Raw genomic sequence first — 25,191 nt, 5'->3', positions numbered from 1 at the left:
GCTATCAAAAAAAGAAAAGAAAGCAAAACTATTAGCATTACATTTCATTCCGTTGCAGAAGATCCCACTTTCCCCACAGCAGAACAGCAGCAAAACCAGCTCCCCCCATATAACAGAGTTGCCCCCACCCTCCTTGCCTTTCGCAAGCTCCTTAAAAACCCACCTCTGTCGTCAGGCATGGAGGAATTGAAATTTTTTCCCTTCCCCCTAGGCTTATAGAATTTATACATGGTATGCTTGTTTGTATGATTGGTCTCTTAAAATGGGGCTGGGGGTTTAGATAATTTTTTTATATTAGATTTGTTACATTGTTTTCTTTATTGTTGTTAGCCACCCCGAGGCTTCGGAGAGGGGCGGCATACAAATCTAATAAATAAATTAAATAAATAAATAAAAGCTAAGGACAAGTTATGGAGAAGACGACCAGGGACACTAAAACTATGATTTCCAAAGCAACCTGACACAAGAAAGCATAAGGGTGCTTCAAGGGCTAGTCAGCATCGTCCAGGTCAAAGTCATACTGAAAACCGCCCTGAGCCACTACCACCACCCCATGCCACCTGCTTTTCTTTTTTTTAATAGCAGACAACTCAACTTAGTTGCCAAGCGCCTGTGCAAAAATATAACAAGGTTAGAAAATGGGAAAAGAAGAATTTTAAAAGCATCTGGAGGTGACAAAAGCCTCTCTGCCCTTTTGGCCTGTCAAGCATTACCTGAAATTAGTACCAGGAGAAGGTCATCAGCTGTGAGACTCTTGGCCAATTCCAAGATGGCGCTGGCCGCCTCCAAAGCGTCTTTATCAGGAAGGTTGTCTCTTGCTCCTTCCAGGACTTGGATTCGGCTGTGCGGCTTCAGCAACATTTCCCTGCAGCGTTTCCCAGGCCCCCCGAAAAAAGGAGCCGTTTATTAAATGAGCCTTGTACTGCTGAAACCCATGCTATTTAAAACTTCTTAAACAGATGGCCAGCCAGGATAATTAATGTGATAATGAAAGGAAAACAAAAGAATATTGATCACCTAAAATTCTAAGGAGCGACTCAAAACATCCGGTTGGCTTCTGTTTTTTCCCTCAGAGTAAATAAAAATAGAAAGCATCTCCATAAACCTGTCCCAGTAGTTAGTACTTGAAGGAGGAAAACAGATCACAACTGAGATTTAAGATACACCAAGCCAAGAAGGACTCAAGATAGGATTCTTGAAACCGGCTTCCAAGACATTCCATTGATTGCTTCTTCATTGCTTATTTGACCCCTATGACAATCATTAAGTGTTGTACCTCATGATTCTTGACAAAAAGTTATACTTTCTTTTATGTACACTGAGAGCATATGCACCAAGACAAATTCCTTGTGTGTCCAATCACACTTGGCCAATAAAGAATTCTATTCTATTCTATTCTTCCAAGACAGATTTTGTATCTCTACAAAATATGGCCGTCTTCCTTACCTCATTCCTGCACGTCGCATAGTTTCTTGGATGCCTCGAGGGACACTGATTATTCCCTGAGTGAGGTAGTCTCCGAGGATGTCCTCAGCCGCTGCAGCCATGCCCAGAACTGCCTTCCCAAAGCCAACCAGGTATAGGTTTCTCTTTAGTTCAAAAGGACGGCCATGTAACAAAAGTCGGGGGCATCCAACTGGGTCTAGCACCAAGGCCCTTTTCAGTATTGGCCCCGGCAGGACTGTATCCACAGCACTGCGGAAGACATGTAGCCCATGGTCCCTGAGAGTCATTTTGAGGGAGGATATCTCACTGGTGAAAATAAAATTGGGCCGCCAACAGATTTTGCTAGTGATTGGCAAGCTTTTGAAAATAGAAACCATGACCTGAATCCACCAGGAGTAAGCATTGATTAATATCCTGGAAAAAAATGGAAAAGTTAGTGATTAAGGATATCTGGCGAGTTGCTTTTCACTCCCAGACTATATGTTTTATAGAAACTTTGCTTGCCATGAGCTTTCTCTTTTTCCCCACCTTCCTGTGCTTCTGTTCTCCTGGGAAGGTCCAGAGGTCTTTTTATACACCCAGTCTGATAGATCAAACAAGAAAGTTAATAATTTGCCAGCAAGAATTTCTTTAAAATAATCTATCTGGCATTTAGGGAATGAAAAAAGCTAGTGTGAGTTAAGCAACACAATCTGGAGGACAGAAGGAAAAGGGGGGACATGATTGAAACATTTAAATATGTTAAAGGGTTAAATAAGGTCCAGGAGGGAAGTGTTTTTAATAGGAAAGTGAACGCAAGAACAAGGGGACACAATCTGAAGTTAGTTGGGGGAAAGATCAAAAGCAACGTGAGAAAATATTATTTTACTGAAAGAGTAGTAGATGATTGAAACAAACGTCCAGCAGACGTGGTTGGTAAATCCACAGTAACTGAATTTAAACATGCCTGGGATAAACATATATCCATTGTAAGATAAAATACAGGAAATAGTATAAGAGCAGACTAGATGGACCATGAGGTCTTTTTCTGCCGTCAGTCTTCTATGTTTCTATCTTGAAAAAGAAACATATACCATATACAGTGGAACCTCAAGATACGAACTTAATTGGTTCCAGGGGGAGGTTCGTAAGACGAAAGGTTCGTAAGACGAAACATTGTTTCCCATAGGAAACAATGTAAAGTCAATTAATCCGTGCAACAACAAAAAAACCCGCAAAAATACGCTGGCGGCTTCCCTCTCTCTCTCCTTCCTCCCTCCTCCTCCTCTTCCTCCTCCTCCCGTATTCCGCCTCCCTCCCAGCCCGCTAGGCAAGCCAGTGGTCCCCGTCACGGAGCACAGCCATGTGGGCTCCGCTCTGTTCCCTGCCGGCCCGATTGAGGGGCCGACGGTCTCCGCCAGGGAGAGCTTCCTGGCTTTCGTTCTTGTTGGATTCGCGAGCTTTCATGCCCAGGAAGCTCTCCGAAGTGAGGAGAACCGCCGCTGTCGCCGCTCGCCGCGCCTCCTCGCCCGCCGCCCGCCCAGGATGCAGACCTGCTGCCTCGCCTGCCGCCGGCCCGATCCTGCGTCTCTTGCTTCTGGGCTGGCTCCATTCTATTCCCTGCCGGCCCGATTGAGGGGCCAGCAGGAAGAAAGCGAATGCCTCTCTTCGTTGCGCTGCCTGGCTGGCAGCGGAAGACGTAACTGAGCCCACGGGGCCGGGCTCCGTGGCCGGCAGGGAACAGAACGGAACCTTCCACGGCAGCTGCCTGCTGGGCTGGTAAGAGGGGGAGCCGAGCCCAGCCCCGTGGGCTCGGTTACATCTTCCGCTGCCAGCCAGGCCATGCTGGCGGAAGTGCAACAAAGAGAGGCATTCGCTTTCCTCCCGCACGCAGCCGTCTGACCGTGGGCTCCTTCCCGATCTCGGAGAGCTTCCTGGCTTTCGTCCTTGTTGCATTTGCGAGCTTTCATGCCGAGGAAGCTCTCCAAGATTGGGAAGCCGTCCACAATCAGTCGGCTGCGGGCGGGAGGAAAGCGAATGCCACGGGGCTGGGCTCGGCTCCCCCCCTTACCAGCCCAGCAGGCAGCCGCCGCGGAAGGCTCCATTCTGTTCCCTGCCGGCCCGATTGAGGGGCCGGCGGGAGGAAAGCGAATGCCTCTCTTCGTTGCGCTGCCTGGCTGGCAGCGGAAGATGTAACCGAGCCCACGGGGTCGGGCTCCGGCTTCCGCGCTGCTCATCCCACCCATCGCACATATCCAGCAGAAGCGGCGGGATTCAAAAGTGCTGGGGTGGGGGGGCTGTCGGGACACCCCCCCCCACCCCAGCACTTTGAATCCAGCAGCTTCTGCTGGATACGGGCGATGGGTGGGACGAGCTGCCACAGCCACCGGCTTCCGCGCCGCTTGTCCCACCCATCGCACGTATCCAGCAGAAGCGGCGGGATTCAAAAGACCTTTTAAAACAGCCGCGCCGCTTCCCAGCTGTCTCCTGAAGCCGAACGCGGAAGTTCGGCTTTGCTGTTCGGCTTCAGGAGACAGATGGGAAGCGGCGTGGCTCTTTTAAAAGGTCGCAGCCGGCCTGGGGGGCTTGCCAGCAACCCCCCGAACCGAACCCGGGGTTCAGCAAAATTTTGCCTCTTCTTACGAACTTTGTTCGAGTTACGAACCGGCGTTCGGGAGGCTTCTGGGAAGCCCCGCCGCCCGGCTGTCACCTTTTAAAACAGCCGCGCGGCTTCCCAGCAGTCTCCGAACGCCGGTTCGTAACTCGAAAAAAGTTCGTAAGAAGAGGCAAAATTTTTCTGAACCCCGGGTTCGTATCACAAGTTGTTCGTAAGACAAGGGGTTCGTATCTTGAGGTACCACTGTATTTTCTTCTCCTCCCTCCACAAAAACGTAGAATGCAAACTAAATTACTGGTTACAAAACAATAAAAGTTTAAGAATGGATATTTTGTGATGCTAAAGTAACAAAATAATAAGGTTCAAATAATCACTTAGAAATTCCTGGGAAAAAGTATGCTGGCTTGGAGGAGGAAGAGAAAGGGGAGAAGGAGTGGGGAGGTTTAGAGAAGAAAATATAGGATCTAATAGGATTAGATATCTTAGTTTATATAACTATTTGATTAAACATTATGTCAATCCGAATTCTGATCACTGGTTTGAGAATTGGTCTGATAATACAGATTCTTACGTTGGAATGACAGAAATAAAAATCAGGCCTCAGGTTCATGCAGACCTTGTGAAAGCATCATGAAAACATTGTAAAAGAAACCACAGAGCTTGAGAATGAGCACCTCAGGATTTGTGAATGTCTTGCCTTATCTACTATGCGCCGCTGCCTGCTTATGTAACCAAATAAAACTAACAAATCTATATAAACTTGCATTTGAGGTTCATCCAGCCTTGTGAGGAGACCCACCTTTATCCAGGCCTGAATAAGCATGTGACAGAAAGAGAATTTGGATTCTACTTCTTTGTTTGTGCCAAGCCACACCTAATTCCCTGCAAAACAATTAGTTAAAAAGATAAACTAAAGAAAAAGAAAAAATATAAAGTAAAGAAAAAAGAAAACAATAGAAAAAGAGTAGCAATATAGTAAAGGAAAGGAAAAGAAATATATAAAAGCAATGGCTTCTCCCTTCATCACAAGTATAAACAATTTTATAACTTCTCTTAAAATATAACAAATTATCTTTTACCATATCTCATCTCTTATCTATAAACAAAACCTTGTCATTCAATTCTGGTCAGCAATCTATTTTAATTTTGGTCAAATAAGCCAAGTTTATATTCCTTCCTTTTTCTTTTAACAATCCTTAATCCCTTCAAATACTGACCTAAAACTTCTATTTTTTCCCTTTTTTTATTGTCCCTTCTTACAAAACTTTCAAATTTTAAGAAATTTGTTTTGTAAAACTAATATAGGAAAGTTATCCAGGTCACTCTTTTGATTTGTTATTTGTATATCCCTTTTAATTATTAGGACACCAGCTGGTTTCATTTCTTTATCCAGTATAGCATCTTTTCCCATAGCATTCTGTTGCAAAGGTTGGTACAGTATTAGCAAAAAAGTAATTAAGAAGCAATTTCTGTAAGTGATTAAGAAATGACTTTCAGCACCCTTATGTCCAGATAGGTTGCATTACAGCAGTGAGCTTCAGTGAAATCCCTCAAACCCAGTCATTCAACTCATGAACTGAAAACCCGAATATCAATTCCTGCAGTCTACAAGTTACAAGTTCCTACAGCTATAAGTGAGCAACTTTTATTATTTCTCCTTTTTGTATTAATTAGTATTTGTATTTATTAGATTTGTATGCCACCCCTCTCCGAAGACTCGGGGCGCCTAACAATATAAAAAGACAATGTAAACAAATCTAATATTAAAACAATCTAAAAAACCCCAATTTAAAGAACCACTCATACATACAAGCATACCATGTATAAATTCTATAAGCCTAGGGGGAAGGGAAATTTCAATTCTCCCATGCCTGACGACAGAGGTGGGTTTTAAGGAGCTTGCGAAAGGCAAGGAGGGTGGGAGCAACTCTGATATCTTGGGGGAGCTGGTTCCAGAGGCCCGGGGCCGCCACAGAGAAGGCTCTTCTCCTGGGTCCCGCCAAACAACATTGCTTAGTCGACAGGACCCAGAGAAGGCCAACTCTGTGGGACCTAACCGGTCGCTGGGATTCGTGCGGCAGAAACTAGAGACTTCAGTGGACAGAATTCATATCTCTGTTCAACCCTGTTCCTGGTCTTTCAGGAATGTCTAGTTTACCATAAATCTTCGTCAGAAATCCCATTTTGGACTAGATATTATACACAGTGAACTGTATTTGAGTCTGTTCAGTTTGATTTAGTAAACTGTGTGAAGCAAGCCATTCTAGTCTGCCAAGCATGTGAACCTTGCCAAATGTTCAAGGATTTAAACAAGGATAATCTACCAATTTCATGAAGCAAATACAGGATATTTCTCTTTCTCTGAAAATCCTTCTGCTTCATAAATGGACATCTTTGGATAAACTATTATTGAACAATTGATGTGCAAATATTTGGTAAATTGCTCTTATGGGGAAAAAAATTGATAAAATCTGAATAGCGACTTCTCAGATGGGGAATTACATTTTTATTAGATCTGGGGAAATCTGATGCTAACAATTATATTTTTTCTTTTAAATGTATCCATATAAGTAAAGTATGGTGAAATTTTGAGATGTGTTGTTCTGTGCAGTTTTCTTCCATTCTTGTTTCTTAACTTACAAAGTAAAAGTAATCCTCAACATACAACCACAATTGAGCCCAATATTCCTGTTGTTAAGTGAGATACTTATTGAATTTTATGACCTGTTTTGCCACAGTTGCTAAGTCAGTGATGGGCAACCTTTTGAGCTTGGTGTGTCAAAATTCGCCAAAAAACTGAGCATAACTCGGGTGGTGTGTCACCTTGAGAAAAAAACTGGGCGGCATAGAAGTATATATATATATATATATATATATATATATATGTATGTATGTATGTAGGTAGGTAGGTAGGTAGGTAGGTAGGTAGGTAGGTAGATATATAGGTAGATAGGTAGATAGGTAGGTAGGTAGGTAGGTAGGTAGACAGATAAACAAACAAAAAATAAATATAAATATAAATATAAATAAATAATAAATCCCTTCTTTTTTATTAAAAGAAATTAATAATAAAACAAAACCAAACTCTATTACTATTAAAACTAAAACAACCAGCAAATTCAAAAACATAACTATTAATAAAAACAGGTGAGGGTTGGGGTTTTTCTTTCTCTGTTATTATTTAAGTGCTTTTAGCATATGCTTTAAATCAGTGATTTTCAACCTTTTTTGAGCCGCGGCACATTTTTTACATTTACAAAATCCTGGGGCACACCACCAACCAAAATGACACAAATCTAATAAATAAATAAATAAATAAATACATACATACATACATACATACATACATACATACATACATACATACATACATAACCCCCTCATATATACAATCCCATGTAACATCCCCTTATAAATACAGTCAATCATCAATCATCCCTCCTGAAATTTATACCACTGTCTCATTTCTGGGCACTTCTCCTGTCTTTCCCCCTTTTCTCTCTCATGTTTCTCATTTCTCTCTCTTCCTCCCTTTTCCCCTCATTCTTTCTCCCTCTCACTTCTCCTCTTTTTCCATCCCTGTCTCTCTCCCCCCCTTATGTGTGTGTGTGTATACACTCGAACCATTTCCAAAACCAGTTGAGGGCTGGGTTTTTTTTATCTTTTATTCTTTTCAAAAACAGGTGTGGGCTGGGGGGGGGTTCTTATTATTTGGATGCTTTTTACCATATGCTTCAAGAATCACCTCTCTCTCTTTTGTTTCTCTCTCCTCTCATTCTCTGCCTCAATCATTTTCTCATTTCTCCTTTTTTCTCCCCTTTTTGTTCTCATTTTTCTCGCTCTCCTTTCCTCTCCCTATCTGTCTTGCTTTCTCTCTCTCTTGCTATCTTTTTTTCTCTTGCTTTCCTTCTCTCTCTCTCTCATTCTCTCTTATTTTCTTTTTCTCTCTCTTGTTCTTTCTCTCTCATGCTTTCTCTCTTTTGTTCTTTCTCTCTCTCTGTTCCTCTCTCTCGTTCTCTCTCTTATTTTCTCTCACTCTCTCTCTCATGCTTTCTCTTGTTCTTTTAAAAATTTTTAAAAAGTGTGGGCGCACGCTACTACGCATGCGTGAGTTCTGACATCCATAATTTGCTAACCCCTCCTCTCTCTCTTTCTCTCTCCTCCTTCCTCTCTCATCTCTTTCCTTTCTCTCATTCCCTCTTTCTATCTATCCTTTCTATCTCTCACTCTTTCCTTCTCTCCCTCCCTTTCTCTTTCCTTTCTCTCATTCCCTCTTTCTCTCTATCCTTTCTATCTCTCACTCTTTCCTTCTCTCCCTCCCTTTCTCTCTCTTTCCTTTCTCTCATTCCCTCTTTCTCTCTATCCTTTCTATCTCTCACTCTTTCCTTCTCTCCCTCCCTTTCTCTCTCTTTCCTTTCTCTCATTCCCTTTCTCTCTATCCTTTCTATCTCTCACTCTTTCCTTCTCTCCCTCCCTTTCTCTCTTTCCTTTCTCTCATTCCCTCTGTCTCCTGGGGCTGACTGCGCCTGCCCTGCACCCACAACCGCGGAGGGAAAGCATTTGCCTTTCGGCACCGCCAACCCCCCTCCACCAGCAGCAAAAGCCTGAACGACGGAGCCGAAAGGCAAACGGTGCATCCCTCCAGAAGCAGCAAAAGCCGCCCTAAGCGGCGGGGGCGCGCCGTTTGCCTTTCGGCTCCATCGTTCAGGCTTTTGCTGCTGGTGGAGGGAGGGTTGGCAGTGCCGAAAGGCAAACGGCACGCCCCGCCGCTTAGGGCGGCTTTTGCTGCTTCTGGAGGGGTGGGCGCCGATGCAGCAAAAGCCTAAGCGGCGGGGTGCACCGTTTGCCTTTCGGCACCGCCAACCCCCCCCCCTCCACCAGCAGCAAAAGCCTGAACGACGGAGCCGAAAGGAAAACGGTGCATCCCTCCAGAAGCAGCAAAAGCCTAACCGGCGGGGCGCGCCGTTTGCCTTTGGCGCCTTCCCCTCCACGAGCAGCAAAAGCCTGAACGACGGAGCCGAAAGGGAAACGGCGCGCCCTGCCGCTTAGGGCGGCTTTTGCTGCTTCTGGAGGGGTGGGCGCCGATGCAGCAAAAGCCTAAGCGGCAGGGTGCACCGTTTGCCTTTCGGCACTGCCAACCCCCCCCTCCACCAGCAGCAAAAGCCTGAACGACGGAGCCGAAAGGCAAACGGCGCGCCCCGCCGCTTAGGCTTTTGCTGCTTCTGGGGGGGTGCACCGTTTGCCTTTCGGCTCCGTCGTTCAGGCTTTTGCTGCTCGTGGAGGGGGGGGGGGTTGGCGGTGCCGATGCCAAATGCTTTCCCTCCGCGGTGGGGGGTGCAAATGGCGCGACGTCTACGCAGGTTTTTTTTTTCAGACTCTCTTTTTTGCGAGCCCGGCATGATTTTTTTAAATTACAAATTAATAATAACCCCTCATCCTTCCCCTCCCTTTTTTCCTCCCTCTCTCCCTTTATATTTAACCCTTCCTTCCTCTCTCCCTCTCTCCCTCTCTTTCACTTTTCTCTTTGGTGAACCCCCCAAACTGTTCAGACTCAAGAAAAAGCTTATCAAGGGGGTGGGGGGGGGGGTTTGTGAAAATCTAGTTATGAGCCGCCAAAGGAGGAAGAAAATGGCGCGACGTCCATGCAAGTTTTTTTTTCACTCTCTTTTTTGCGAGCCTGGCATGATTTTTTTAAATTACAAATTAATAACCCGGTAAGGGTTTACCTGTAACAGCTATAAGAGAAACGGCAATTAAGTTATTCAGCCCTCCCCGATGCGATCGACCCAAGGTGAGGAGACACCATGCGCTGCTCGTGGAGGGAAAGAAGCGAAGGAGGGGAGGGGAGGTTGGAGTAGATTTCCTGGCGGAGCGATATGGGATGAGCAGTTTAATGTAAGCAAAGTAGGACCCCGGGTAAATAGCCCTGGGAGTGAAATTAAAATTGCAACCGGCGCAATTTTTTAAAAAATTGGTGCAAAACAAAATTAAGGGGAGAGGAAAAATAATAATAATAATTGCAGTTGCTGTACTTGCAGTCGGTGGGAAATTGGAAAGCGGGGAGATTTGCATCTTCACCACTCTAAGCTCCCTGTTTCTCCGGCGGCCGCGTGTCACCTAAAATGGCTCCGCGTGTCAGTGCTGACACGCGTGTCATAGTTCGCCATCACTGTGCTAAGTGAATCACTCTAGTTGATAAGTTGTTAAGTGAACTTGACTTCCCCACTGACTTTGCTTGCCAGAAGGTGCCAAAAGGTGACCTTAGGAGACAGCAGTGGTCATCAGTACGAATCAGTTGCCAAGCATTTAAATCTTGTTTAGAGGACCATGGGGATGCTACAAAGGTTGTAAGTGTGAAAAATGATCACAAGTCACTTTTTTTCAGTGCCGCTGTAATTTTGAATGATCTGTTGAATGGTCTGAACTGTTGTAAATCGAGGACTACCTATATTAAGATTGAAAAATAAAATAAAATCCTAAAATTGTTTAATTTCCACATAATGTCTTCTCATAAATGTGGCTAACCTGGGATAATAAATCCCCTTTTATACTCTTGCTATTACTGATCAAGTGCTGGCAATAGTACAATAATCAAATGCTATCCAGCTATATGTGCAGCTGAAGAAAATAAATCCTCTACTGCACTTAAAAGTTTTCTCTATGTTCTTGAGTTGTTTTGTCTACTTTAATCTGCAGCATTTTGGCCAAGAGCCTGATGTTTTCATTCCCACTGACAAGCAAGGTCACAAGCATATCAGGAATGGCACTAACATCTCAGAGCCACAACGGCTTCCCAGCCGCCTTTCATTTCTGAACAACGGAACAGACCAAAAGGGCCAGATCAAAATGAAATTTCTTCTTCGTGTTCTTTTTTTTTTTCACTTGGTCGTAGCAGCTGCTCAGAAAGTGATCCAGAAGCCATCATTAATCTTGGCAAATCAGATGAGGATTGCATCTTCAATGACAGCATTGCTCTGGGACTGCGAAGAGCTTAGATTAATCTCTTTTAAATGAAAACTTCATAAGCTGTCATTAATGAAAACTGGTCCTAATCTGCATATTAATTTGAATAAATCACCCCAACATGTTCCTCTGATGGTTCCTTGTGACTCTTGTTTAGTTTCACTATATAAAAATGAAAGTAATTTTTAATTTCTTATTAATTCCACAGAGTGGTGCACCAAAAGTATTCTAACAAATAACTGAATCAGAGAGTAAAAAAGAATAACACATACTGTACCTAAAATAGATATAACATTGTCAGAATAAATTTTAAAAATTGAATTAATAAAGGCGGTCTACAAAATCACTGAATAATCACATCATTTAAAAACAACCTCTACAAAGAAAGGGGGGTTGGGGCAGGGGAGAGGAGGGAGAATAACTATCTGAAATCAGGCAATTGTGGGACATAACCAGCAGCGGGTTCCTACCAGTACGATGGATACCATCGCACAGGTAGCAAAAATTGAGCTGTGAACGCAACTCCGTGTCTCCAGCGGGGTGCGTGCGTGCGAGCGAGATTTTGCTTCTGTGCATGCACAAGCAGCAAAATCTCATGATGAGATACGCGCATGAGCAAGATTTCAGTGATTCTTTGCTTCTGCGCACGTGCCATTAGGGCAAACCATGATTAAGCACACAGATTTCTCAACTCCCGTTGCTAATTTGTCTATTAATAATCTTAATCTGAAGAAATACGGTTCCACCAAACAGCATTGAATTGTGTTGGGGGTTTTACTTTTATTTATTTTTAGACCTGCTACCTTTCCAAATTGTTCTATTGTCTGAATTAATATTGGGACTGTCGTTATCAGATCTTCAATTATGAAAGTCAGATCGTCTGCAAAGGCTTGGACTTTGTATGTCTCCTTTCCAACGGTCAAACCTTTTATATTTGAATCTGCTCTTATTTTGATTAATAGTGTTTCTAGAGACATAATAAATAATAAAGGTGATATTGGACATCCTTGGCGAACTCCTTTATTTATTTCAAATTTGTCCAATTGTTCGTTATTTAATATAATTTTTTTAGTTTGTTTTGAATAAATAGCATCTATTAAATTTGAAAATTTAGGATCAAATCTCATTTTATTCAATTGCATTTTTATAAATAGACAATTGATGTTATCAAAGGCTTTTTGAGCATCTAGAAACATTAATGATGTTTTCCCAGGATGTTGCTCATAATATTCTAATGTATTGATAACCATTCTAAGATTATTTTTAATTTGTCTACCTGGTAAAAAACCATTCTGGTCTTGATGGATTTTGCCATTTATAACCCTTTTTAGTCTGTTTGCATATATTGCTGTAAATATCTTATAATCTACATTTAGTAATGATATGGGTCTATAATTTTTAATTTTTTCAATTGCTGTACCCGGTTTATGAATTAAGGTTATTAAAGATTCAGACCAAGATTTAGGGATTTTCCCATCAAGTCTACATTCATTAAAAATTTCTAACATATTATTTCTTATTGTCTCATTTTCTATTTTGTACCATTCTGCCGGTATGGCATCTGGTACAGTGGCTTTGTTATTTTTCTGTTTTTTAATTATTGTAAGGAGTTCTTCCATTGTTATTGGTTCTTCCATGTTTGCCTGTTGCTCTTCCGTTAATTGTGGTAACTCAGCATGTTCTAGATATTTGAAAACATCATCTTCACTAATATTTTCTTTTTTATATAATCCTTTGAAAAATTTTTGTACAATATCTGCTTTGTTAGCATGTTCAAAATAATATTGTTTAGCTCTTTTTATTTTTTCCGCTGTTTGATTCTGTTCTATCAATCTAATTTTATATTTAGTTACTTCTATTTTTCCTTTTAATTCTTTGTTTTTACATTTTGTTGTGATAAAGATTCTAATTGTTTTAATTCATTTATTAATTGTTCGTATTTTATTCTATTTTCCTTATTATGTTTTGCTGTATAAGATATCTTTAATCCTCTTATGTATGCTTTGGTTGTATCCCATAAATTTTGTGGAGTAGTGCTTGAATTTTTATTAATTTCAAAAAATATTTTTAGTTCTTTTATTTATTTATTATTTATTATTTGGATTTGTATGCCGCCCCTCTCCGAAAACTCGGGGCGGCTCACAACAAGTGAAAAGACAATCCAATACATTAATCCAATTAATTAAAATATTATAAATTTAAGAAAAACCCCTATACTAACATACACACACACAAGCATACCATATATAAATTCAACGTGCCCAGGGGAAGATGTTTAGTTTCCCCATGCCCGACGGCAAAGGTGGGTTTTGAGGAGTTTACGGAAGGCAGGAAGAGTAGGGGCAGTTCTGATCTCCGGGGGGAGTTGGTTCCAGAGAGTCGGTGCCGCCACAGAGAAGGCTCTCCCCCTGGGGCCCGCCAACCGGCATTGTTTAGTTGACGGGACCCGGAGGAGGCCCACTCTGTGGGACCTAATCGGTCGCTGGGATTCGTGCGGCAGAAGGCGGTCTCGGAGATATTCTGGTCCAGTGCCATGAAGGGCTTTAAAGGTCATAACCAACACTTTGAATTGTGACCGGAAACTGATCGGCAGCCAATGCAGGCTGCGGAGTGATGGTGAAACATGGGCATACCTGGGTAAGCCCATGACTGCTCTCGCAGCTGCATTCTGCACGATCTGAAGTTTCCGAACACTTTTCAAAGGTAGCCCCATGTAGAGAGCATTACAGCAGTCGAACCTCGAGGTGATGAGGGCATGAGTGACTGTGAGCAATGAGTCCCGGTCCAGGTAGGGCCGCAACTGGTGCACCAGGCGAACCTGGGCAAACGCCCCCCTCGCCACAGCTGAAAGATGGTTCTCTAATGTGAGCTGTGGATCGAGGAGGACGCCCAAGTTGCGGACCCTCTCTGAGGGGGGTCAGTAATTCCCCCCCCCCAGGGTAATGGACGGACAGATGGGATTGTCCTTGGGAGGCAAAACCCACAGCCACTCCGTCTTATCCGGGTTGAGCTTGAGTCGGTTGACACCCATCCAGGCCCCAACAGCCTCCAGGCACCGGCACATCACTTCCACCGCTTCGTTGACTGGGCATGGGGTGGAGATGTAAAGCTGGGTATCATCGGCATATTGATGATACCTCACCCCATGTCCTTGGATGATCTCACCCAGCGGTTTCATGTAGATGTTAAATAGCAAGGGGGAGAGGACCGACCCCTGAGGTACTCCACAAGGGAGAGACCTCGGAGTCGACCTCTGACCCCCCGCTAACACCGACTGCGACCGGCCAGAGAGGTAGGAGGAGAACCACTGAAGCACAGTGCCTCCCACCCCCAACCCCTCCAACCGGTGCAGAAGGATATCATGGTCGATGGTATCGAAAGCCGCTGAGAGATCGAGGAGCACCAGGACAGAGGATAAACCCCTGTCCCGGGCCCGCCAGAGATCATCCATCAACGCGACCAAAGCGGTTTCCGTGCTGTAACCGGGCCTGAAGCCCGACTGCTGGGGACCTAGATAATCGGCTTCTTCCAAGGACTGCTGGAGCTGGAGTGCCACCACCTTCTCGACAACCTTCCCCATGAAGGGAAGGTTGGAGACTGGACGATAGTTGTTGAGTACGGCTGGGTCCAGGGAAGGCTTCTTGAGGAGGGGGCGCACAAGCGCTTCTTTATAGAGTGATGGAAAAACTCCCCTCCCCAAGGAAGCGTTGGTAATCTCCTGGGCCCAGCTCCGTGTCACCTCCCTGCTGGCCGAGACCAACCAGGAGGGACACGGATCCAGTAGACAGGTGGCGGAACTCACAGCTCCAATAGCCTTGTCCACTTCATCAGGTGTCACCAGATCAAACTCTTCCCAGACAGGTGGACAAGTACGTGCCCCAGTCACCTCGACTGACTCATTGTCAGTCGACTCTGTTTTACAATTGGAGTCGAGGTCGGCCCGGATCTGAGCGACTTTATCAGCGAAAAACGTGTTAAACTCCTCGGCACTACTCTGCAAGGGCTCCCCAACTCCCCCCTGGTTAAGAAGGGAGCGGGTCACCCTAAACAGAGCGGCCGGGCGGGATTCCGCTGATGCAATCAAGGCGGCATGGTACGCGCATCTTGCCGCCTTGAGCGCCACTTTGTAAGTCTTAATAAAAGCTCTTACAAGTGTTCGATCAGATTCAGACCTGCTCTTCCTCCATCGCTTCTCTAGACGTCTCTTTTGGCGTTTCAACTCCCGGAGCTCCTCGTTGAACCATGGAGCTCTACGGGGTCTAGCGCCACGGAGAGGTCGCAAAGGCGCAATCCGGTCAAGAGCCTCCGCAGCAGCCGTATTCCAGGCCTCCGCAAGAGACTCCGCCGAACTGTGGATGAGTGCCTCTGGAATAACCCCAAGCGCCGTCTGAAAGCCCTCTGGGTCCATCAGGCGTCTGGGGCGGAACATCTTCATTGGTTCCGCCTCACTGCGGGGAAAGATTGGAGCCAGGAAGTCAAGCCGTAGTAGAAAATGGTCTGACCATGACAAAGGCACTGCTTCTAAGCCCCTTAGTCTCAGACCATTACTCAATTGCTCGGAAAGGAATACCATGTCAGGTGCGTGCCCCCCCTCATGAGTCGGACCCCGTACTACTTGAGTCAGGTCCATGGCTGTCATGGTGGCCATGAACTCCTGTGCCAACCCAGAGGTTTCGCCGAGTGACGGCAGGTTGAAGTCCCCCAAGACAATAAGTCTGGGGAACTCCACCGCCAACCCGGCTACCTCCTCGAGTAGCACAGGCAGGGCTTTTGACACGCAGCTGGGAGGCAGGTACGTGAGAAATAAGCCCACCTGAACCCCTAAGTCCAACTTCATCAAGAGTGACTCGCAACCCGCAATTTCCGGAGCAATGAGTCCACGTAGGCAAAGGCTCTCCCTGGCTATAATAGCCACTCCTCCCCCCCTTCACTGGGGTCGAGGTTGGTGCCATATCTGAAACCCAGCTGGGCAAATTTCAGAGAGAGGAACACCTCCCTCTGGGCCCAGCCAGGTTTCAGTAATACATGCCAGGTCGGCCTCCTCATCCAGGATCAGATCCCGGATGAGGAGAGCTTTATTTACCACCGACCTGGCATTAAGCAGCAGATTGGATCTTTCTCGATCCAATCCTTATATTTTCTTTCTTTCAATATATTCCTATTCATCTGCCAGTTGAAATGTTTTTTTTATTAACTCTCATATAAACTACTACAGGATTGTGATCCGCCCATGTATTTACATCTATTTCTACCTCTTTTATTTGTTCTGCAGTTGTTTTTGGGGCCCATACCATGTCTATTCTTGTCCAATTTTGTGGGGGTTAGAATAGAAAGTATATTGTCTTTTTTGAGGGTGTCTTTCCCTCCAAATATCATTTAATAATAATTCTGCTTTCATTTTTTGAAAGGTGGCAGGCAGTAAATTCTTTTTTTTCTTTTTACTATCCCCCCCCCCCCGAGTGATCTAGCTGTCTATTTGTGATAGCATTAAAATCTCCAATTATTAGCATATTTTCAATATTTAACTCTGTTATTTTTTGATGTAATTTTTTGTAAAAAGTCATCTGGTCTACATTTGGGGCATATATAGAAACAATAGCAAAAGGTCTAGATTCAATATCAACTTGAACAATCAAAATTCTACCTTCATCGACTATAAATAATTGTTTGGAATTTATAGAATTCTCAACATACATCACTACTCTTTTTTTTTGATCTGCTAATGCAGCATACATATTTCCAATTTTAGGATTTAATAATAATTTCCGATTGCTTTTTTTTATGTGTACTTCTTGTAATTTACAATTTGAGCTTTTTGATTTTTAATTTTGGAGAACATTTGTTTTGTTTTCTTTGGTTCATTCAGTCCATTTACATTTACTGAGAAAATTTTTAAGTCTTTCAATGTTGTCATTTGTTTTGCTTTTTGGTTTCGCGCTGTGGCTGTTTTCTTCTAGCTCCTTGGTCCTGCTCTTCTTCTTGGGTAGCTGCCCCCATGACTTCCTCCTGTTGTACTGTCAGTTCCTTTACTGGTTGCTGTTGTACTGTCTGTTCCTTTACTGGTTGGTCCAGTTGGGATATTCCACTATTTTCAAAAAAATCTCTTGCATGGTCCAGATTTTCCAATTTGTATCTGTTGGAATGCCAAGTGAATAATAGTCCTTGTGGAATAAGCCAAGAAAAAGTTATATTTTCTTTAATCAAAATTCTGGTTAGGAAATGGTAGTCTCTTCTGCTTTCTCTGACACTTCTTGGGACTTGTTTTAATATTTTTATTTCTGTTCCTCTGTGTTGCAGTTTTCCAGTTCTTGCCCAGTGTAGTATATCATCTCTTAAAGTTCTTCTTGTAAACTTGATGTGAATCTCTCTCAGAAGATTGTGGCGATGTATGTAGCTATTTGAAATTCTGAAAACTTCATCGATTTCTTTTATTATTTCCATGGGATCTGCCTGGAGGATTCCTCCAATGGTTTCAGCCATAGTCATCTTTAAATCTTCATCTTTTTCTTCTATTATATTTTGAAATCGTAGCCCATATGAAGCACGTTGCATTTCCAACTGAGTGATTGATTCATCATATCTTCTGTATCTCGAGTCAGCTCTGTCCTCAAGATAGTCCATTCTTTTTTCCATTTTGTCAGTCTTCTCTTCAACTGTTTTAACTCGATATTCACTCTCTTTCAGTTAGTTGAATCTCCTTCATCTGTGCCTTCATTTCTCCCGTGTCTGCTTTGAGTTCAGCCATCTCTGTTTTGAATTCGTCCATCTCTGTTTTTATGGCTTCTCTTTGCTGAGTTGTGTCCTCTTTGATGGCTTCTCTTTGTTGTGTTGCATCGTCTTGTGATTTAAGCATAAAGTCCTTCATTGCATTCAAAGTCTCTTGTATTGTTGTTAGTGTAGGCTGCTGTGGTTTCTCTTTCTCCTTCTCTTTAGTAAGCATGGTTACAGATACAATCTGGTGTGCCGGAGAAGGATGGGGTGAGCTTTGGGGTGATGAAGCTGCAGCTGCTGTTGGCTTTTTAACTGTTTTAGTATAGGTTGAAGTACTCGACATTTTCCAATTTACAATTCTTATTCTTTTATATTTAGTGAAAAGAAAAGAATCACTATAAATTCCAAACCTGTTCAATTAATTTTTCAACAAATTTTCTTTAAGATATCACAATAAAATTTAACTAATAATGTATCAATAAAATTGTTAGCAAATTTCTCAATAGATTATCTTGTTATCTTAATTTAACTAGACCAAAAGGAGGGCAAGCAAATAAAACAATTTGAAAACAATTTGAAAAGGAAAGAAGAAGCTAGGATTCAATACAGAGAGGAAAGATAGTAGTAATAAAGAGAAAGGAGAGATGAGAAATTAATTGTATAACTAAAAAGAAGAAGAAAAGGAGAAAAGGAAAAGGAAAACAGAGAAAAAACAGTCTTTGTAAAAAGGAGGTTTTTAATTTCAATAAAGTAGAGCAGGAAACCAAGGATAGTTAGCAATGCATATATTCTAAGTTAATTTTATTTAAAAAGAACAAAAGGGAAAGGGAAAGGAAAAAGGAAAAGAAAAAGAATTTAGAAATTAATGCTATAAAATTTAAAGAGCAAAAATGTCAATGTAATATACCAATATTATATACTTATGTTCTTCTTATATAGCAAAGAATCCTTGTAGATGGAAAGTCTCGTTAGTCCAACGGTGCCAAAAAAGAAATTTCAATGTTATTATATTTTATACAGTCACTGTTTTCCAATTAGAATCAAGTCAAATTTCAAATTTGGTTATAGTAGTAATGTTAGATAAACAAAGTTTGGTTTTAGAAATACAGTGTTCCCTCGATTTTCGCGGGGGATGCGTTCCGAGACCGCCCGCGAAAGTTGAATTTCCGCGAAGTAGAGATGCGGAAGTAAATACACTATTTTTGGCTATGAACAGTAACACAAGCCTTCCCTTAACACTTTAACCCCCTAAATTGCAATTTCCCATTCCCTTAGCAACCATTTAGATTATTACTCACCATGTTTATTTATTAAAGTTTATTATAAAAAATGTTTTTTTTAAAGGCAGACGAAAGTTTGGCAATGACATATGACGTCATCGGGCAGGAAAAAACGTGGTATAGGGGAAAACACCGCGAAGTATTTTTTAATTAATATTTTTGAAAAACCGTGGTATAGACGTTTCGCGAAGTTCGAACCCGCGAAAATCGAGGGAACACTGTATAGTAGAATTAGGTTATATATTAAGAATTATTATGAGAAAAATTCTTTTTTTAAAATGAAAAGCTTAACAAATCAATTTTTCTAATATTCAGTTATATACTCAACTATGTATTCTTTTTTCTGTATTGAAATTCATACTTTCCGATAAGCGGGGAATTTACATCCCCGCCTTTTTATGTTAAATGTATGTATGTCTGTTTGTCCATTTTATGAAAAATTAATAAAAAGATTATAAAAAAAAAAGAATTGTGTTGGGGGGGTTTTCCTTATTAAAATAATATTATACAGTTCTAAAAATAACTGTAGTTTCAAAGTTGGCTGTCTTAACTTAAGGCAAAAACTGTGGTGCATTGCGCAGACTTCTGTCTACATTTCTTGTTCAGACTTCAAACTCTTAATTTGGTTTCACTGAGAAATAATTTAGGACAAATTCATAGAGGTATGTGACTTAACGCAATTGAAACCTCATTAATTTATTATTGGAGTTTGTGACCTTGCATTATTCCAGTGTTTACAACAAAGATCAAGACAATTTTAGAATTTACCAGTTTGATTCTTTTTGAATCAATACATGAATTGCTTAGTTGCTGCATGTTTTTAAGTGTTGTGATGTAATTCTCTGAGAAAGAGAACATATGCAGGTATGTTTGGATTAATGAACTGGAATGCATAAAGTAGAACAAAATAGTAATATCTAATATGGAATGTATATCTCAATATCTCTGAAAGGCACTCATTTTGAAAAGGCTGGATTAAATATTCAATGAGAAAACTGTCAAATACAATACCAGTTAGGAACTAATTTTCTTGGACTCCTATGACACAGATCAATCAGTGATCATTTTGCCAGGTTGAAAAAATCCCACAAGAGCCCAGTCAGCATAGTTCAGTTGCTTGTGAGTTGCCAAAAGGTACATCATAAAGCAGCTCATTCTCTCTGAAGATGCCAGCCTGAAAACGCCAGATGCTGCCAAAGGGTCAGATTAAAAAAAATATCTGGACTACAATTGACCTCAAAAGTTCATTGACGCCAGCCATTAAAGTTTATATCAGTTCAGTGATACCTTGTCTTACGAACTTAATTGGTTCCGGGACGAGGTTCTTAAGGTGAAAAGTTCTTAAGATGAAACAATGTTTCCCATAGGAATCAATGGAAAAGCGATTAATGCGTGCAAGCCCCAAACTCATCCCTTTTGCTAGCCGAAGCGCCCGTTTTGTGCTGCTGGGATTCCCCTGAGGCTCCCTTCCATGGGAAACCCCACCTCCGGACTTCCGTGTTTTGGCGATGCTGCAGGGGATTCCTGCAAAAACATAGAAGTCCGGAGGTGGGGTTTCCCATGGAGGGAAGCCTCAGGGGAATCCCAGCAGCGAAAAAACGGGCGCTTCGCTGGCAACGGAAGTCCGGAGGTGGGGTTTCCCAGCAAAAGGAGGCTCAGGGGAATCCCAGCGCTTCGGCTGGCAACGGAAGTCCAGAGGCGGGGCATCCCAGCAGTGGCGGCTTGGGTTCGTACGGTGAAAATAGTTCGGAAGAAGAGGTAAAAAAATCTTAAACCCCAGGTTCATATCTCAAAAAGTCCATATGACGAGGGGTTCGTAAGACGAGGTATCACTGTATATTAATTCAGTAACTGTTATTTTGTTACTTTAAAAAATCCTTACAATGTTCAGGGATGGGAGAACCTCCAGCTAAGATTCTGTGCAATTCAGAGAACCCCCAAATCCCACTCCTGGCTGGCCCCTCTCACCCTGCTCCGCCTCTTCCAGGAGTCCCCATGCAGCCCATTTTGGATGCAGCACACATGGAGACTTGGGAGGGCGAAAATGGGCCTAAGGGAAGTTTGGGAAGGCCAGAAATGGGGTTGTTTCTGGCCTCAAAAGGGCATCCGGAGACTGGGTAGCTGTTTTCGCCCTCCCAGAGGCTCATGGAAACCCTTCAGAGCCGGGGAGGGCAAAAACGTCCCCTTCCGCTGTAGGTGCAGGTGGGTGACTCTGCCAGACCCACCCAGCAACCAGGCAGAGAACCACTTGATGAAAATTTTGCAACCCACCCCTGACAATGTTCCAGCTGTCAGAATAAGACATGGAATACCTATCCATCAGATCATGAGATTTTGCAAATGACACATGAGAAAAATGAGTTTAAGTTTAACTTGGGGAAAAGGAATCCTCAATCTGAGTATTGTATTGGCAGTTCTGTGTTAGCAAATACTTCAGAAGAAAAGGATTTAGGGGTAGTGATTTCTGACAGTCTCAAAATGGGTGAACAGTGCAGTCAGGCGGTAGGGAAAGCAAGTAGGATGCTTGGCTGCATAGCTAGAGGTATAACAAGCAGGAAGAGGGAGATTATGATCCCGCAATATAGAATGCTGGTGAGACCACATTTGGAATACTGTGTTCAGTTCTGGAGACCTCACCTACAAAAAGATATTGACAAAATTGAACGGGTCCAAAGACGGGCTACAAGAATGGTGGACGGTCTTAAGCATAAAATGTATCAAGAAAGACTTAATGAACTCAATCTGTATAGTCTGGAGGACAGAAGGAAAAGGGGGGACATGATCGAAACATTTAAATATATTAAAGGGTTAAATAAGGTCCAGGAGGGAAGTGTTTTTAATAGGAAAGTGAACACAAGAACAAGGGGACACAATCTGAAGTTAGTTGGGGGAAAGATCAAAAGCAACATGAGAAAATATTATTTTACTGAGAGTAGTAGATCCTTGGAACAAACTTCCACCAGACGTGGTTGATAAATCCACAGTAACTGAATTTAAACATGCCTGGGATAAACACATATCCATCCTAAGATAAAATACAGAAAATAGTATAAGGGCAGACTAAATGGACCAGGTCTTTTTCTGCCGTCAGACTTCTATGTTTCTATGTTTCTAAATGGAAGCACTAAGACCATTCCTGGTGTTTGTTCATCTGCCTGTAGCCTCCCCAACTTATCATTTAAAGTGGTAAAGAGAGGCCTGACTATTTATGGGACTGTCTCCTGCCACATACCTCCCAGAGACCTATTAGATCGCACAGAACCGGCCTTCTTCGGGTCTCATTGACTAAACAATATAGGTTGGCAGGACCATGGGGGAGGGCCTTTTCTGTAGCTGCTCTGGCTCCATGGAACCAACTCCCCCCCCCCCCCAATGTTTGCACTGCTCCTACTCTACTGACTTTTCAAAAGGCTATCAAGACCGGGCTTTGCCGACATGGGTATAGTGGCCGTGAATCTCATCATCAGGCATGGCCAAATTATGTTTGATTGGTATGTACATTGTTGTTAGATTGGATTTAGGGATTTTATAGGGGGTTATTTTAGTATATGGATTTATAATGGAGTTTTATAGTGATTATATTTGACTTCTTTTTATTATTGTATTGTTTCTGTATTGTTGTAAGCCACCCTGAGTCCTACGGGATTGGGCATCACAGAAGTCAAATAAATTAAATTAAAATTTTCCTAACTGTGCCTTATTTTATTATATAGTATTTTCAAGTAATTTAACTATCCATTTGGAGAGTTCTAACACAGACAAGGTGAGAGAAAGGACCTTGGAGGGAAACAACACAAAGAACTGAAATGGAGCAGGAACAAAAAAATTAAAGATCTCTTCTATCAATTTAAAAATTTAGAGTCAGCTTGTATGGGAGATGGACACAGCGTAGAATTTAAACAAACAAATAAATTTCGGCCAACATTACTCTGGTTCCCAAAATGGCCACTCATTCCCTGAAAGCTCATGGCAGTTTCCTATTATTTTGTAAAATATAATCATCATCTAAACCTTAGAAAAAGAATGATTTAAGTCATGCTGGACTCTTGCTGGCTACATGAACAAATCTGTGGCAGCAATACCGAAGTGATTTGCCACTTGCCTGGGATTTCATTTTTACTTCTTAGTCTACTAGTCTACAGCCCTAGTATTCTCTGGAGGTCTGCCACCTAAGCAGTAATTCAGGCCAAATATTTTCTTTTCTGAGAGGAAGCAAGACTGATAATGTGCTGCCGTCTGCTGTAGGCACCAAATAAGCACACAAACAAGGGGAAAAAACCCCACCTCAGCACAAAGACAGAGGAAAGAAAAAAAGCTTCAACCACAACGCAGGTGCGCAACTGCTGTCAATTACCAAACATTTTTGGTCTCTCCCTCCTTGTAATATATCAGTCTTTCCAAGTCTGATCTGCTTGTAGTAGTGAGGACTTCAACTCCAAAATTTCATTATCAGCACCCATCCCTATTACAGAGATTTATGGTAGATAAACGAAGGCAGGCAAGACAATGGAAAGAAGAGGGCAATGGGCCAATCGAAAATATAACTTTGGAACTTGTTCTAGTTTAGAAGCCTTTCAAATAATAAAAAAGAAAGAAATCTGCAAAGGTTAAATGATCACAAGTTACAGGTACTCCTTGACTTGCAACAGTTCGTTTGGTGACCGTTCAAAGTTACAAGGGTACTGAAAAAGGTGACTTATGATGGTTTTTCATACTTATGATCGTTACAGACTCATGATCATGTGATCATTGGGATGCTTGCCAACTGACTCGATTTATGATGGTTGAAATGTCCCAGGGATCATGTGATCACCTCTTGCGACCTTTTGAGAAGGAGTCAATGGGGAAGCCAGATGCGCTTTACAAACCATGTTGCTAACTTAACTGTAGTGATTCACTTAGCAACTGTGACAAGGTGAATGGGGAAAAGTCACTGAATAATTGTCTTGCATAGCATCAGAAATTTGGGGCTCAATTGTGTTCCTTAAGTGAAGGACTACCATTGTTAGCCACTTCTAAAAGAAAATAGATTGCCACTAAATGGCTTTGTTGAGAGGGTCACAGTAGGGGTCACAGGACAGCATGTGCACAGTAGGGGTCACAGGACAGTATGTGCACCAAGACAAATTCCTTGGTGTCCAATCACACTTGGCCAATAAAATTATAATCTATTCTAATCAAATTCTTATTCTATTCTAATTCTATTCTTTCTGCAGAAATATTCTTTCTGCGCCAATTCAGGAAGCTCAAACTGCCTAAGGAGCTGCTGATACAATTCCACAGAGGAATCATTCAGTCTGTCATCTGCACCTCTGTTTGGTTTGGTTCTGCAACCAACAAGACATAGACTTCAGAGGATAATCAGAATTGTAGAAAAAACAATTGCTACTAACCTGCCTTCCGTTGAGCACCTTTATATTGCCCGAGTCAAAAAGAGGGCGGTGAAAATACTTGACTCCTCACATCCTGGACATAAATTAACTCCTATTGTTTCCTGATTGCTTATTTGACCCCTATGACAATAATTAAATGTTGTGTCTCATGATTCTTGATAAATGTATCTTTTTTGTACACTGAGAGCATATGCACCAAGACAAATTCTTTGTGTGTCCAATCACACTTGGCCAATAAAGATTTCTATTTATTCTATTCTTAGACTACCACTAAATGGCTTTGTTGAGGGGGTTGCAGTAGTAGAAACAGCATGTCCACCAAGACAAATTCCTTTTTTTATAATAAGGTTTACTAATTTTCAAATATTTTCTTTAAAGTAGTAGTAATAATAATAATAATAATAATAATAATAATAATAATAATAATGATTTATTAGATTTGTATGCTGCCCCTCTCTGGGGACTTGGAGCGTCTCACAACAATACACAATGTACAAATCTAATGTTCAAAAATAATTTTAAAGCCTTATTATAATAAGCAATCACACTAAAAACAACAAATAGATGTTACAATGGTTATTTGAGCGATTCTACAGTTACATAATTCCATTTTTGTTTAAATATAAACACATTACACTTAATCTTATTTCTTTTGTCATTATTACAAACATATTTATATTTACATATTATGGTCTTTTTCCAGCTATTATTTTTTCTATATCCAATCCACTGATACCATTGTTCCCAAATCTTATCTAATAATGCTAATCTTTTTGGCCCCGTAATTCTCTTGTAAGTCTGT

The 25,191-nt window shown here is 42.0% G+C and overlaps 1 protein-coding gene across 2 annotated transcripts in view; it reads right to left on the bottom strand.

Moving 5' to 3' along the window:
* GLYCTK (glycerate kinase) overlaps positions 1 to 25,191 on the bottom strand; it is a 42,625-nt gene that overhangs the window by 17,088 nt on the left and 346 nt on the right. Inside the window, exons 1-3 of one of the 2 annotated variants that reach the window (XM_070738677.1) lie at positions 23,351 to 23,371; positions 1,447 to 1,860; positions 714 to 865 (exon numbers count right to left, since the gene is read on the bottom strand). In XM_070738677.1, coding sequence (XP_070594778.1) covers positions 714 to 865; positions 1,447 to 1,823 — 529 coding nt within the window. In that variant the 5' untranslated portion in view covers positions 1,824 to 1,860; positions 23,351 to 23,371. Of the gene's footprint in view, positions 1 to 713; positions 866 to 1,446; positions 1,861 to 23,350; positions 23,372 to 25,191 lie in introns of those variants that run through there. The other variant, XM_070738676.1, reaches the window with a different exon arrangement.

The sequence above is a fragment of the Erythrolamprus reginae genome, chromosome 2, assembly GCF_031021105.1.
Source record: "Erythrolamprus reginae isolate rEryReg1 chromosome 2, rEryReg1.hap1, whole genome shotgun sequence".
In the NCBI taxonomy this organism is placed as follows: domain Eukaryota; kingdom Metazoa; phylum Chordata; class Lepidosauria; order Squamata; family Dipsadidae; genus Erythrolamprus; species Erythrolamprus reginae.
Note: the sequence above shows the minus strand (reverse complement) of the source record. Positions and strands in the feature narration are given on the sequence as shown.